Below are 15,103 nucleotides of genomic sequence, written 5' to 3' on the forward strand. Positions count from 1 at the left end.
AAGCTTCTCAACCCAGGAAAATACAAAATTGTTTTTTTTTTTTAAAAATTACACACATATTGTCTAACTGAAACTGAAACACTCATTTTTACACTTCAGTATAAACCATAACTCCGCATTCTGACATGCACTAACCTGAAATTAATCTAAAGTATGCATTTCTGAGAATGTGAGCACTGGCCTTGAGATTTGTGAAATTCTAACTATGAACTTAGGCTACGAATTGCTGAGGTTTCAAGACCTCACTTGTATTAAAGGCCTTCCTCTCAGAGTTGCTATTGGAAAGGGAACTGGCAGTAAACTGCCCCCCTTCTCTGTGGTTCCAATGCTTCAGAAGATGGGGATTTGCATGCCTTATCCCCTGTATAGGAGAATGCGTCTCTGACTAAAGCTCAGTGCATTCCTATATTCCTACAGCTCCTGCTAGCCCAAGCAGTCTTTTGTCTTGCTAGTACTCAAAAAAGCTGGTTCTGGAGAATTTATGTTTTGGAAAACCATATTCAGGAAGATAAATTTACCACCTACAAAGAGCTTTTTTTGAATCTTCAAATCCATCGATTTAGAACAATGTATTTACTCCTTCAGTGTACAAGTTAACAGGCTACAGGAACAATCAGTTAGAACACTGAGCTATTTGGCACCTCACATTCTCTCAAGCAAATCAACTTCTGAGGAAGTTTCTCTCTCTCTCAAATTAAGCCTGTACCCAAATTCAGCCAAGTCTCTGAAAACTGCAGTTTGCTCAGTAGAGATTTGTTAGAGACTGGCAGCAGCATCACTCTCTGAAGATTCTGCCCGCACAGAGCATTCTTCATCCCTATACATCTCCTGTGGACCGACCAGACTAGTCACGTGCCATTCCAGGGATGAGGGGCTGGGCCAAACTTTACCTGCAATTGCTTCTCTCAACAGCTGAACAATTCTGTGCTGCCAGGCACTGGAATTGAGAGCAAGAAGAATGTCCCCTCTGTGTTCTCAATGCTTCCATTGCTACCGCCAATGCAGCATGAAGGAGAAGGAGGAAGCAATGTGACCTGAATGTAGAGGTGCGAACAGGGAGGAGCTGGTACGAAGGAAGGGGAAGCAGTGGAGGTGGGATAAGGAAATGAGCTGTGTTAGGGCGAATAAAGAGGTCCAGAGGAGTACTGACAGTCTGGAGAGAAGGAGGATGGAGCAGAAGGGTCTATAGCCATGTTAACAACACTTTAACTACAAGATCACATACTATTTTTCCAGAGTGTACTATAATGCAATCTTAATTCTCACATTTCTTAACTGCTGAGTGCTTGACATTGCAACTGTAGCTTTCTTTTAATGTAAAGGGGGGTGGGGCTGTAAATAATTAACAAATATATTAAAATTAAGACTAGTTGTAAGTTTTCTATCAAAACCGTTTCAACAGAAAACTGAGTTTTTGACTAAAATTGTTTTTGTGGAAAATGTCTACTTTCTATGGAAAATTGTTTTTGTCAAAAAACTGAACATCCAAAAACAAAACCCCTCCCCAGCTGGACTACAGCTTTCAGGATGCACAGTAGCCATGCAACTGCCATTATGTATGCCTCTGCTCATCAAGAGTAGAGACCCATATGCAACATGGGAGATTTAGTTTGCCAAGGGAACCCAGCCTACAGAAGAGAATGGGAGCATTATGCACACCAGAAGCACTTCAGAATAGAAATATTTTGGGTTTTGGCCAAAGTGTTCTTGTTTTCAATTTTTCATAGAAAACTCAACATTTTCGATGGGACAAATACCCCATTTTCTGAGGGGATATTCATGGGTGGGTGAACAGGGAATTTTGCAGATCCATAAACCAGAACTGTCTCTGCCAATTGGGCGCAATCAGGATGACTTGAGCTCTGTCTTGGTGGATCTTCCATAGAACCTGTGGTATCAATGGGATGGGAAGGAAGGCATACTCCAGGTAATCTGTCCATGACACCAGCAGATCATCTCCAATCGAGCCCCTACACAGTGCTGCTCTGGAGCAGTACTGAGGAAGTTTCTTGTTCCCCCATAAGGCAAAAAAAAGTCCCAGTCTGGTGTTCCCCATCAAGAGAAAACGTTGAGAACCAAATTTTAAACTCCCATTTGTGATTTGCAGAAAAATGTCTGTTTAGACAATCTGCTAGAGAGTTTTGCATCCCTGGTAAATATGCTGCTGGTAGGGCTATACAATGGCTGATGCACCAGTTCCAAAGGACGCTTGCCTCTATGCACAGAGGATAACAGCTTGTTCCCCCCTGCTGATTGCTCACAGTTCTAATAAATTGATATGCATTCTGGACTCCCATACAGTCCAGATGCCTTGCGCCATATGATCACCAGCATGATCACCCCAACCCAAGAGGGAGGCACTGGTAACAATGGTTGCCTCAGGAGTCAGTGTGAGAAACGGAATCCACATCCAACCCTTTTCTGGTTTAATTCACCGCCTGAAAGAGTGCAAAACTTTGGAAGGAATGGTCACCTTACCATCTATACTGCCCTTCTGATATGTCCATAGAGAGAAGGCAGGCTTGTAGGCAACAAAGATGAAGTCCGGTGAATGGCACCACATGTATGCAAGAGACAATGTGGCCAAGGAGGGAAAAGCGAGTTTGGACTGACATCCAGGGTCTGATAGTGACCTGATGTATGAGTGCACTCGTGGCCTGAAACTAGTCAAGAGGAAGATATGCTCTTGCTGTGGTTGAGTCCATTATTGCCCTGTAGAGTTTATACATCTTGTGGGTGTCAACGTGGACTTTTTGTGATTGATGCAGACATCCAAAGAAGGCAGAAGGCTGAGCAGAACACTGGCTGTTCACTGGACTTCCTCATAGGAACTGCCCTTCAGAAGCCAGTTGTTGAGGTAAGTGAAGCCTGTAAATCCCTTCTCATCCAAACTGCCACTACTGAAAAAACCTCTGTGAAGACCTTGGGTGTTATAGCTAGGCCAAAGTGAAGGACTCTAAACTGGTAATGTGATTGATTGAAGAGGAACCTCCTGTGAGTTGGGTGGATGTCTTTGTGAACATATGCATCTTTCAGGTCAAGAATGTCAAACCATGTGTTCCCCTCTAACAAGGAAATTATTGATGCCCACGGATATCATGCAGAATTTTAGCTTTCAAATGAATCTATTCAGCTGCCTCAGATTGAGAATTGCTCTCCTTTCCCCATTCTTCTTGGAGGTCAGGAAGTAAGGGGAATGGAATCCCTTCCCTAATGTTGTGGTGGAACCCTTTCTACAGCTCCCGGTAGGAGAGGGGGGTTTGCCTCTTGTTGTAGAATCGGCTTGTAAGAGTGGTCCTTGAAATGGAACAGGGAAGGGGATTTGTGAGTAGGAGGTACCAGAAACATGATCAGAAAGCTACAATGAATCATCTCTAATACCCATTTGTCTGTAGTGGGTCCTCTGGTTTTTGGCAAATTAGGTAAGGCAACCTCCAAATATCAGGGGAGGGGAATGAAGCAGCACCAGTAAGGTATAGCTCCACAGACCTATCAAAAGAAACTCTTCATTTGGAGGTTGGAATATGATGTGTCAGTTGATGTTACAGTGGCTGAGTTCCTGGGTCTATAAACCCGGTCTCTTGTGTGGTGGCTCCTGAGGATGTTGGTGGTTAAAAAGCTGAGGAGATCATCTTGCCCTATTCCCCTTGTCTATGGGGTTTTCTCTTAAGGGTGGGAGTATAAATGCCCAGTGAGCAAAGCATTACCCTTAAAGACTCAAGGAGTGGAGAGACTATCATGAAACAGGTTGATACTATCGAAGGGCAGATCTTGGATGGTACTCTGCACCTCTCTAGGGAAACCTGAGGATTGCAACCATTAGTCCCTTTGCATAACAATGGCTGCAGCCATCTTTCTAAATGCACAGCTTGGAGGGAAGCTTTGGTCACCATCCTACCCTCATCCACTAAGGCCTGGAGTGGGCCTTATCCTGAGGGAGCTTGTCCTTGAATTCCAAAAACTTATTACAGTTGCTATCATCATATTTGGACAAAAAGGCTTGGTAATTTGAGCTCCTGAACCGGAGTGAGGTGGATGAGAAGACCTTTCTCCCTAGCAGGATGAGTCACTTGTGTCCTTTATCAGAGACCGTGGGCTTTGGGTGCTGTTGCTTGGACTGCTCTGTAGCTACCTGTACTACCAAAGAGTTAGACAGTGGGTGAGAAAACAAAAACCTCTCCCCCTCCCCTCCAGGAAGGAACAAAGTAATGGTTTTTGGCTTTCTTTGGGGTGAGCACACAAGAAGCCGGGGTGTGCCAAACCATCTTTGCCACGATGGCCTCATTGATGGGGAGGGCCACTCAGCAGGGACTGGAAGATTGCAGAATGTCCAGTAAACTGTGCTGAGGCTTCTGGACCTTCTCCAGCTCATTCTGTAGCTCTACAGTCACCTTGTGCATGAGATCCTGGTATTGCTTAAAGTCATCTGAGGGAAACAGAGGATGGAGTAACCACCTCATTCGGTGAGGATGACAAGAACTGTAGGCTCTGACTCACTTTCCCCTTCCACATATTCTGACAGTTTCAATTGTGGGTAACTGGGTGATGATAAATAGGACTCCTGTAGGCTGAATCAGCTGGTTGAGGAGGAATCCATGGCATCAGGTACCACCTGTCCTTTGGCCAGTTGTATCTGGTCTGGGGCTGGAATCCTGATCATCTGGGGCTCTTATCTCATGCTCCCTCTGCCTGATGCTGCAGGGGATCCTGCAGGGGCTAATACTCATCTGAAGAGAAAGCTGGATTCCTTATCTCTGGTGGAACCAATGGTACAAATGGTTGCCTTGCTGTAATAGTCTCTGTAATAGGGTGCAGTTCGCCGCTCCAGGCCAATGGGGGCTGCGGGAAGGCCGCTTCCCGCAGCCCCCGTTGGCCTGGAGCAGGGAACCGCGGCCAGTGAGAGCTGCGATCGGCCGAACCTGCGGACATGGCAGGTAAACAAACCAGTCCAGCCCGCCAGGGGCTTTCCCTGAACAAGCGGCGAACTGACTTTGAGAACCACTGGGCTAATGAACACTGCTTACAAAAAATTACAGACTCAGACACATGGTGTGCTTGCATATCCCACATGTGAAATACACATAGGGACCATCACTCAAAGAACAAACTAAACTTTATTGCTGCCACTTCTAGCCCAAGCACATGTATGTGTCCACATGACTGGCTCTGACTGAAAGTGAATGTCTCCCTAGGACAAGTCTCAGGCAATAATGCCAACAGGGATCTAGAGGCATATAAAAAAAAAAAGGTAGGTTTCCCGGAGATCCAGACATATTACAAAATCCCCTGAATGAACTGTCCCCAACAGCAAAATCTTTGCATTAGATTCCATCCAGAATTTTTTCTTGAATACAAACAAATTCAGCCATTTTAAAAATCAAAATTGGTCCACCTTTTTTGGTACTATAAAACGTAGGGAAACAAGTCCCAGATTCTGCACCTGTACTTGAGGAGGCAATGAACTACACATAGTTAATAAAACCTTGTGTTATTTTTCTTCCCAAAAAGCAACTGAGGACAGGATGAACAGAGGGGACACAACAGGCATTTCTTGTAATTTTATGCAGTACCGCCTGGTCATTACTGAGGGTGCCCAATCTTGTACTTATCAGTGTTTTTCCCTAAGAGTGAAGAAGCCTCCCACTTTAAATCACTCAATGAGACAGAGTGGTAGATAGAATGAACCTTAGAAGATTCTTTCAAGATGAAAGAGCCTCCTCTTGTATTATAGGAAATAAGGAAATGTGAACTTATGGGAGGTTGAGAAAATGTTACCCTTTTCTGTATGGGTTTAGATTGGGGTGTCAAATGTTGGCTGGATCCAGCCCACCAAATACATTTGCATGGCCTGCATAGCATGTTCAGAATCTGTAGAATCTAAGCTCTCACCAAAAAAAAAAAAAAAAAAAAAAAGCTCTCTCTCTCCTGGCTACATATAACACCTTTCAAATGTGAACGGACTGTAACTAATGTAATGCCATCTGCCTGATTCTGCAAACAGCCTGAAACAATGATTCATTGCTGTGAACTGCCTCTGACTACCAATAATCTAATGACACTTTAAAATGTAATCATTAACTATTTAAATTTATTCTTTTAGCAAAGAAATGAGGAAAGGATTGAGATCAAAATCCACAGGTCAGAGGTGAGAAACTGGGAGTTGCTACAGAGAACAAAGTACAAATGAAAGACAGACAGAAGAAGGCAGAAAGAAAAGAAATGGTGGGCAGAAAAACAACAGTTTCTAAAATAGAGTATGTTTTCCCTTCATGCAACAAGAAGGTACTGAACAGATAATAAATCTGCACAAAATAAGTTTGACAATTCCAGTCCAGTCTTATGCTTGGAGGTTTGAAGTTTCAATTTTGAGTCTTTTAATAAGTCCTTTAAACCAAATGATATTTAAAAGCTTTTTACCTTAGTTCTTTTGGCCATGAGTTCCAAATATTTTTGCATAAAATTTCCAAGCCTTTATTCAACAGTGTTGAACTTAGTAGGATACGCAATTTTGAACCCTTTCAACGATTTCTGCTTCTGGATTACAGAGTTAGACTCATCTTCAGGCTTTAGTGCCACACTAGTTTAAAAATGTACCAAACTAACTAGAGAAAGAAGGCTGAAAAACTGCTCTTCAAAAGGCTACACTTTGAAGCTTGGTTTCTATTTTTTCTTGTTTTCTTTTTTGATCATGTAGTTTAAAAAAAAAAAGGATCCTCACCTGATAAAAGAACAGCAGTAGTGTTACTGAGTAATCCTTATCTGTCTTGGCAGAAGCTAGACTTTGGTGAGGAAAAGCAGCTTCTTGTTTTCTAGACTACTGATTATCTGAACAGAAGGTTCCAACAGGCTGAGGATCAATTTGCAGGTGCCCAAGATGAGACACCTTAAAGGGGCTACATATTCAGAAAACGCTGAGCACTTATCCTCTGAAAATCAGGCCATTTTTAGTAGTCTCAAGTCAGACAAAAAAAATGTAGACTCACCCAAAAATCACTAATCACTTTTAAAAATCTTGCCTTCAGTGTTCTAATTGGCCTTTTCTGTTGCCTAATAAGATATACACAGAAGGAACAACCCATCAAACCAGACTGATTGAAGATACAGAAATTATATTTCTTCTTGCAATTTTCCATCCCATGCTGATTTGCGTTAGCCAAAACCTTGGGTTGAAAAAAGTTTAAAGGGGGTTTTATTATCTGTCTCTTCATACTATAGAACACCTAGCTCTAATATAACACTTTTCATTAGTAGATCTCAAAGCACTTCACAATCTTTAATGTACTTATTCTTACAACACCACTGTGAAATGAGGACAGTAGCGCTTCCCTGTTTTTACAGATGGGGATTTGAGGCACAGAGGCTGAGTGACTTGCCTAAGATCACATAGGAAGTATTTTGTAGAGCAAGGAACTGAATCCAGGTCTCCCAAGTCCTAGGCTAGTGCCCTAACCACTAGACAATTCTCTCTCTCAATTAGGCCTCTGAGGCACCTAAAGACAAAGATCACTTGAGATAAGCTCACACGATTTACTGTGAGCCAACATATGTTTCAGTAAAATCATATTCAAATTTTTCAGGAATATGATTTATTTTGTGCTTTAAAAGAAATCTACCTTTAAATGGTCAAACCTATAGCGTGGAGCCGGTGCTCGGGCAGAGGCAGCATAAGGAACCCCATGGGCCCCCATCACCTAGGAGACAGACATGCTGCTAGCTGCTTCCGGGGCACAGCACGGTACTGGAACAAGCAGCTGGGCAGCACTGCTGACGGGACTTTTAACGGCTCAGTCAGCGGTGCTGACTGGAGCCGCCACGACCCAGTGCCTTCTATTCCGCAACCAGTACTGGTCGCGACCCACAGCTTGAAAACCACTTATCTATAGGGACAGTGAGTGGGAAAATAATTTGAAGAGACTTGACAGGAAGAACAAACCTGGCAAAGCACTAAAGCTGTACAGAGAAACAATTCACCAAAGCAACACCACAAGAGTCCGAAGTACTACAAGACCAGAGACACTGAAGAGAAGCCAACAAAATGTGCCAAAATAGACAATCTACTAAGACAGAAACCCTCCAAATACAGAAAAGCAAAGCAGGATAAAACAAGCTCTGAGCTGACTCATGAAAGGACTTCAGCAGAACCAAATGACAAAGGAACAACAATTTTGGAATTAAACAACAAGAAGCAATGACAAAATGCATTGTGGGTTAAATAAACCAGAAGAATTTATTACAGCTCTGACTGGACTGGCTGATTTAAAAAGAAAAGATATAAATACAGGAGAAAAAGCTACCCTGGGACATGTGACAACAGAAGTGGAAGCCACAAAAGTCAGGCTACAGCACTTAAGGAGAGCTCTTTTACCAATCAAGGCAACACTAAGTGGAAAGTCCTGAAAACTGAGGTAAAGACAGTTGCGAAATGAATGCTGACCAGACTTCTATAAGGGAGGACAGAGAGAAGGAGAGGAGAGAATCCTGCTTGCTTGACACCACCGTCTTATTTAGGAGAGTCAAAATCTCAGAGTTTGGATAGTTCTGCCTTATCTTATAATGGGGACATTTCTGCTCTATTTTGTTCATGATAGTTTGAGGTGCTTCAGAAACGCATTATGTGATATGACTAACATCTTTAAAATGTGGTTCATCCTCTCATCATCCCCCAGAGGAAAAATTGTGTGGCAATATAGAGTGTTCAGTTGTGGTAGTTTTTTTAAAATATATGTACGTTTATATGTTTATTTTAGTTAAGATATGGCCACAGCAGCATAACTTGCATTTGGAGTGGAAAGTGGTGAGGTTTGTGACAGTTCTCAGTTCCTGTGGGAGTATGTTCCACAGTCTTGGCTCTGCTCCCACAACAACTGTCTCCTGCACAAACGAGCTTTACCTTTGCAGCAGAAAGCACCGTTGTGCCTCAGGAGCAGAGCTGTCAACAGCGATCCTCATCTCTGAACTTTAGGTGATCTTCTAGATATCCTGAACCCAAGCCATAAGTGCATTGAAGGTAAGGATCAAGACCTTGAATTTGACACTATATTCTATGAAAAGCCACCGTAGAGAGATGACAGGTCTGATGTGCTCACTGTAGTCTGTGTTGCTGAGGAGAAGTTGTAGTAGTTGAAGTTTCCTAAAGTCTGATGGCTTCATGTCCAGGTATATTTTGTTGCTGGAATCACAGATTCCAAGGACAGCAGGGATCCATTGTGATCCTCTACTCTAAACTTCCTGTATAACACAGGCCATAGAACTTACCCAAAATCATTCCTATAGCAGATCTTTCAGAAGAACCATCCAACCTTGATTCTAAAATGGTCATTGACAGAGAATTCACCACCCCTCTTGGTAAATTGTTCCAATGGCTAATACCCTCATGGTTAAAAATTTACATCTTACTTACAGGCTGAATTTGTCTAGTTTCAAACTTCCAGCCATTGGATCATCCAAACAGAAGATAAGGGCAACATATAACTGAGGGCCAAGTCATTCTCCATCAGGATAGGACTTAGTCCTTGCCAAACAGAGATGGTAGAAAGTGTTACTCATGGATGCTGCTATGTGAGACTATGTCAGCCAAAAATCCAGCAGCAGTTCTAAACTATGGAATGAATTGACCAATTGTGCATATGTACTTTTAACTAAAAGAAACTGCACTCAAAACTTCCCAAAAGTGCTTTCTGCTGCCAATCAGCATAATCTTTATCTTGATTAGATTCAAGTTCAATCAGCTGTTCTTAATCCATTAGCTGATCTTGATAACCACATGTACTGAAGGAGAAGTAGAAGTTGTGTCTCATCTGCATATTGTTGGCACTTGAATCCATGAATTCTCACCAGTTTGCCTAGATCAGAGAAAATTTATCCTTGTAGTACTCCACAAATGAGGGACCTGGTGGCAAAGATGCTGCTTCACATCACTGTGCTTTGAGTGCGTCCCTTCACAAAGGACTTAAACCATTTTAGTACATTCTTATGGATCCTTGTTTCTTTTCTTAGATGGGACAGCAGTATCTCATGATCAGCAGTGCTGAATGGTGCAGAGAGGTCCAGGAGGATCAGAATGGATGTCTGCTCTCCATCCATGCACAGCAGGAGGTCATTCATCAGTGCCACTAAAGCAGTTTTGATCCTAGGTTCCGGGCTTGTAAATTGGCCTTTTTCTTCTCTAAGACTATGCTCAGGAACAAGAGATTTGATACTGGCTGGTAATTAAGCTAAATCTGAAGTACCTAAAGTGGATTTCTTCAATGGAGGTTGAACTATTGTATATCTGAAGGAGGAAGGAAAGATTCCTTCCTAAATGAGGTATTGATTATTTTGGTAAGGAGTAACACCAGTTGCTCAAGGGAACATGATACCCAAGAGTGAGAGTTCTGTGTATAGCACCTTAAATAAAGGTGCATTCTTCAGCCCTCTTTACCCCCAATGAATAAAATTCCAGTTACTTAAATTAACTATAGATATACATGTGAAACGTGGATTTTGAAAAGGAAAAGAAGTGTTCAAGTAAGAGAAGACATGGTGGATCAAGAGACTAATCTTACTCAACTCTTAATTGTTAAATATGTCCATTTTCTTTTCTTTACTATATACAAATAAGATTCAGTTACTGACATTTACAATTCCACAAAAAATAAAAGACAAAAGAAGAAAATCATCTATTACCAAAAATTGACAATTGGGCATTTGTTTCAGCTCAAGATTTTAAACAAAATAAAAAAATACAGGAATTGCAGCAGAAAGCCTGATTTTCCTAAAATATAGAAATCAAGCTATAACAGAATATATAAAGCCTTCAGGGCTTGACAGGCAAACTGGTTTACAAGAGCGTGATAGTCTGTACCCCTGCGTTCATTCCTTTTTCAAGACTATGATACATTTTGGACAAAGTATGCCTTGTGAGGTATTATTTGAAAACTCAAAATTTGCTGGTCATTATTATCCAGGTAAAATACGTGTGGCAACATTGTATGCAATGTTATATGATTCTACTCTATGATATTACTAATAGCAACCACAAACCAGTTCCTCAGAGACAAAAGGCAAACTAATGTTTCAAATCAGGTGTCAAAAAAATGAAAAAGACCATCACCTGATTCAGTGGCCATTCTTTGGCAGAAAAAAGGGTGAGAGAAATTTACATCTTGCAAAGAAATAGCTGGAGGTTCCCATCCCCACAGACTTTCTGTCTCCTGATTCTCAAAGAAGAGAACAAGATATAAAAATGGGGAACAGACACCCCCAAATCTCCCTTCATCTTTACTCACGACATCGACGACACTTGAAGAACAAAGTAAATAGCTTTGGACGAGGAGGAGAGATCCTGACGGAAAGACTCAGCCAGTAAAACATCTAGAACATGTGATGAGAGACCCTAGCTTTGAATTCACTTAGCTGATTATGTTAGGTATTAGTTGCGTTTTGCCTTTTATTTCTTTGTAACCAATTCTGACTTTTATGCCTCATTACTTGTAATCACTTAAAATCTCTCTGTAGTTAATAAACTTGTTTTATTGTTTTATCTAGACCAGTGTGCTTGGACTGAAGTGTTTTGGAAACTTCATTTGAGGTAACAGGGTTTGTACATATCATTTTCTATTAATAAAATGAACGACTTTATATGAGCTTGTGTTGTCCAGGAGAGGGCTCGGCAGTACAAGATGCACATTTCTGGGGGGAAATCTGGAACTGGTGTTGTTCTGCAGTGTAATTCAAGAGTGGCTCGCCACAGCACTCTCACAGGATAGCTGGGAGTAATTTACATGCTGGAGGCTGTGCGTGAGCAATATAAAAGGCACCCCAGGCTGGACAATTGAGGGGACACGGCTGTTCAACAGTCCAGATTGCACCCTGGGTAATGCCACGAACAGACACACCCCACTTTGTAATCTGTGTTGTAGGAATTCACAATCAGTGCACAAATTGTTAGAATATGTATGGGTCACTACGAGTAGAATCAGAAAGCCAGTACTAAAATACTACTCTGTTTGCATTCACAACTTAGTTAACTAAGTTTATTGGCTTTATGAAGCCAACTGCCCTAAAAGGGAATTTGGCTGGTGGATAAATATGTGATAAAAGCCAGGATAGGATGTGGAACAATAAGAGATTTATTTTGCATTGTATTATACTGTTTGGATCTCTTAAGCTCAGCAATACAGCTTTTTGATATGCTAGAACCTGAAACACCCATTAAATAAACAGTACTAAGCATTTATATAGAACTTCCTATTTGTAGGTATCACGGAAGGACAAGAACCTGTATTTGCAGAACGTTAACATGGATCTACCAGAAATCTATATAAACTGCAAATCCAGAAGAGTGGCTCTCTCATAAGGTTAGGATACAGTATCTGTTCTAGTGTGCTGACCCTTCACCAAACTTGTTGAGTGACTATGAGCAAGTCACTTAATTTCTCTGTACTTCACTTTCCCCATCTGTGAATGGAGAAACTGCTACCTACCCATCCTTTTAAGGCAGCTGAGCTCTTCTAATAAAGAGACATTATGCAAATGCAAAGGACTATTACTTTTACCACTCAATTGACAGAAATATGAAGATGTGAGGGATTTAGGGAATTCTTGGTATGAAATCAAATTAGAATTATTGGATAGTGAGGCACATGCAACCCCAGCTTTATGCTCACTATAAAGCAAATAAACCTTCGTCTTTGTTAATTGGCTAAAAGGTCTTTACACTATCCTATGTGTCAATATGAAGGACTTAAGAGGACAGATATAAACATATGAAATGGGCACACGTTCCCAGAACAAAAGTTTAAGACCAAAATGTTATTTATATTAGTAAAGGAATACCATATAACATTAAGCACACTCTTTATGTGCTATGTTTCTCAATAAAAAAGAATCCATAGCTCAGTTGTATACTCATCAGGTTTTGTCTGGTTAAAATCCTATTATGTGAACCTTCCTTTATTTGTCCATCTTTTAATATTTGAAGCAACCTACCTCATTAAGAAGCAGTAGGAGGCATTTTAAGACACCAATTACCATGATATCTATGGGGCCAGATATTTATATTCTCCAGTTTATCTGCAGTATCTGTGTTTACTACCAAATGCTCCAAACGAAGAGAAGGAAATACCTGTACCTCATTGTTTTACATGAGAAAATGGTAGCAAACACAGTCAAAAACAGTAAAAAAAAATTACTACAAAATTTAATCCAAAAATTGTCACTCTTCAAAATGTTCATTTTTTTCAAAATTTCAGCCAGCTATATAGCAGCTTTACATTACATGATATATCCTGTGTCAATCATTTAAAGGACAACTTAATCTAGTTCTTTTTAAAGAGAATTAAAGATACTACACTTACTCTTCAGCCCCTGTGTTAACTTTTGTGGGTTTAGTTATATATTCCTTTCTCTTTTAAAACAATCTTTTTTCTTCCTCTTTTACTGTATGGGAAAGACCCAGACAAAGGGGAAACTGACTGACTATGCAGGGGAAGAGTTAAAGTGACTATACAAAGAGTGCAGTCAAATGCACAAAGTAAGAAAACAAAATAGAGAGAAGTCTTTTGTTTTCATTCCTTCAGTAATTTATAATACATAAGATTATTATAACACCACTAAATAAAACGTTTTCTGGCAGAAGCAATGAAAATATCATGTTACTGACCTGTTGAGGAATAACAGTGTCTCTATAACTGGGAAGAATTTTCAGAGTGACACTGCCACTAATATTTTTCAGTAGTTCTTGTAGTTCTTTTGGATTGTTTCCAACTTCATGGCCATTCACCTCTTTAATGATGTCACCCACATGCAGAAGTCCTTGTCGATCTATCATTCCGCCATGCAAGATTCGTGCTATTACTAGATCATTATTCTCAACCCTAAATGTAACACCCTAAAGGAAGCATTGAGTAACACCATTACTTAGTTTAATATCACTGTTTGAGTTTCACCTTAAATTTTGTTCTAACAATTACTACTACTGCTGACTTTTTAATAGTGACCACAGAACAAATTGTTAACATACTGACATTATTGCACTGTATTATGCAATAAATATGCATGGTCCAAGTGAAATAAATGCAAATCATATGTACTCCGGACGGGAAGTTGATACGTAAGCATACACCGGTCAGATCATTTGCTCTTGATTTCACTAAGTTCTGTCATTCCTTAATAGGACCAAATATTCAAAAAAAGTTTCTTCATATCACTTATGCTAGGCATATCATCCTGCCTAATGACAAGGTCATCATTTGTCCTTGAAGAGAAAAAGTGTGGGAGAATGGTCATGTATCTTCAGATTTTAGCCTTTCATTCTTGCATCTCCTGTCAAACTGATTTTGAAAATGTTATAGTGCACATTATAATCAATGGGATTACTCAATATAAAAATTATAAACACCAGTATGAATAAAGAGAAATAATAAGAACAATGTAGAAAATTCAAAACATCAAAAATATTTCTCTTACTGTTTAGGTGAAAGACACAACACTTAATTACATTTACTTACCAGTGGCTCCCCTGCTCTTTTGTGAATACCAAGTATACGAATGGCATCTACTGGTACTACCTGGTTGTTCACTGAAGAACTATTAATTTCTGGGCTAGAAGGAGGGGAATCATAAGACTTTGATGCCACAATATCATGGGCTTCCAAGAGTGACTGTAAATGAAGAGTGAATAAAGCAGGTTTACTATTAATATCTATGGAAGGTATTGGTTATTAAATGACAATTCAGTACCTAAATAAGTTGCTACAAAACCTTTAAGCCTAGATTTTGCAACCCTTGTTTCGTTTAGAATACAGTAACACTTAAATAGACTTCTTTGGGACATATGAGTAAGTATTTACATGACTTCATCATCATACTATGTGAACAAATATGGGACTACTCACATAAACACTATTTACTGTAAGCAGTTGTAGGAGACAGAGTAAATATGGGGTCGAATAGGACCAGGTGAACTCTCACGCATGAACATGCGTGCAGACACCCTAAAATATTCTTCTTCTTTGACTAATAAGGAAGTATCTGAGCAGTCACATTAGGTTCCTGGAGGCTCATGAACACAAAGTGGTGGAAGTAAAAAATGAACAATCCCCCACTAAAAAGCTAAAACTAC

General features: G+C 40.4%; 1 protein-coding gene across 2 annotated transcripts in view; it reads right to left on the reverse strand.

The window, feature by feature from the left end:
- Positions 1–15,103, reverse strand: part of PALS2 (protein associated with LIN7 2, MAGUK p55 family member) — a 137,489-nt gene that overhangs the window by 23,973 nt on the left and 98,413 nt on the right. For both annotated transcript variants that reach the window (XM_084618345.1, XM_084618346.1), the window contains 2 exons: positions 14,490–14,642; positions 13,643–13,870 (listed from right to left, as the gene is read on the reverse strand). In XM_084618345.1, the coding sequence (XP_084474471.1) occupies positions 13,643–13,870; positions 14,490–14,642 (381 nt within the window). The remainder of the gene's footprint in view (positions 1–13,642; positions 13,871–14,489; positions 14,643–15,103) is intronic.

The sequence above is a fragment of the Lepidochelys olivacea genome (genome assembly GCF_965140295.1).
Source record: "Lepidochelys olivacea isolate rLepOli2 genome assembly, chromosome: 2".
NCBI classification, from domain to species: domain Eukaryota; kingdom Metazoa; phylum Chordata; order Testudines; family Cheloniidae; genus Lepidochelys; species Lepidochelys olivacea.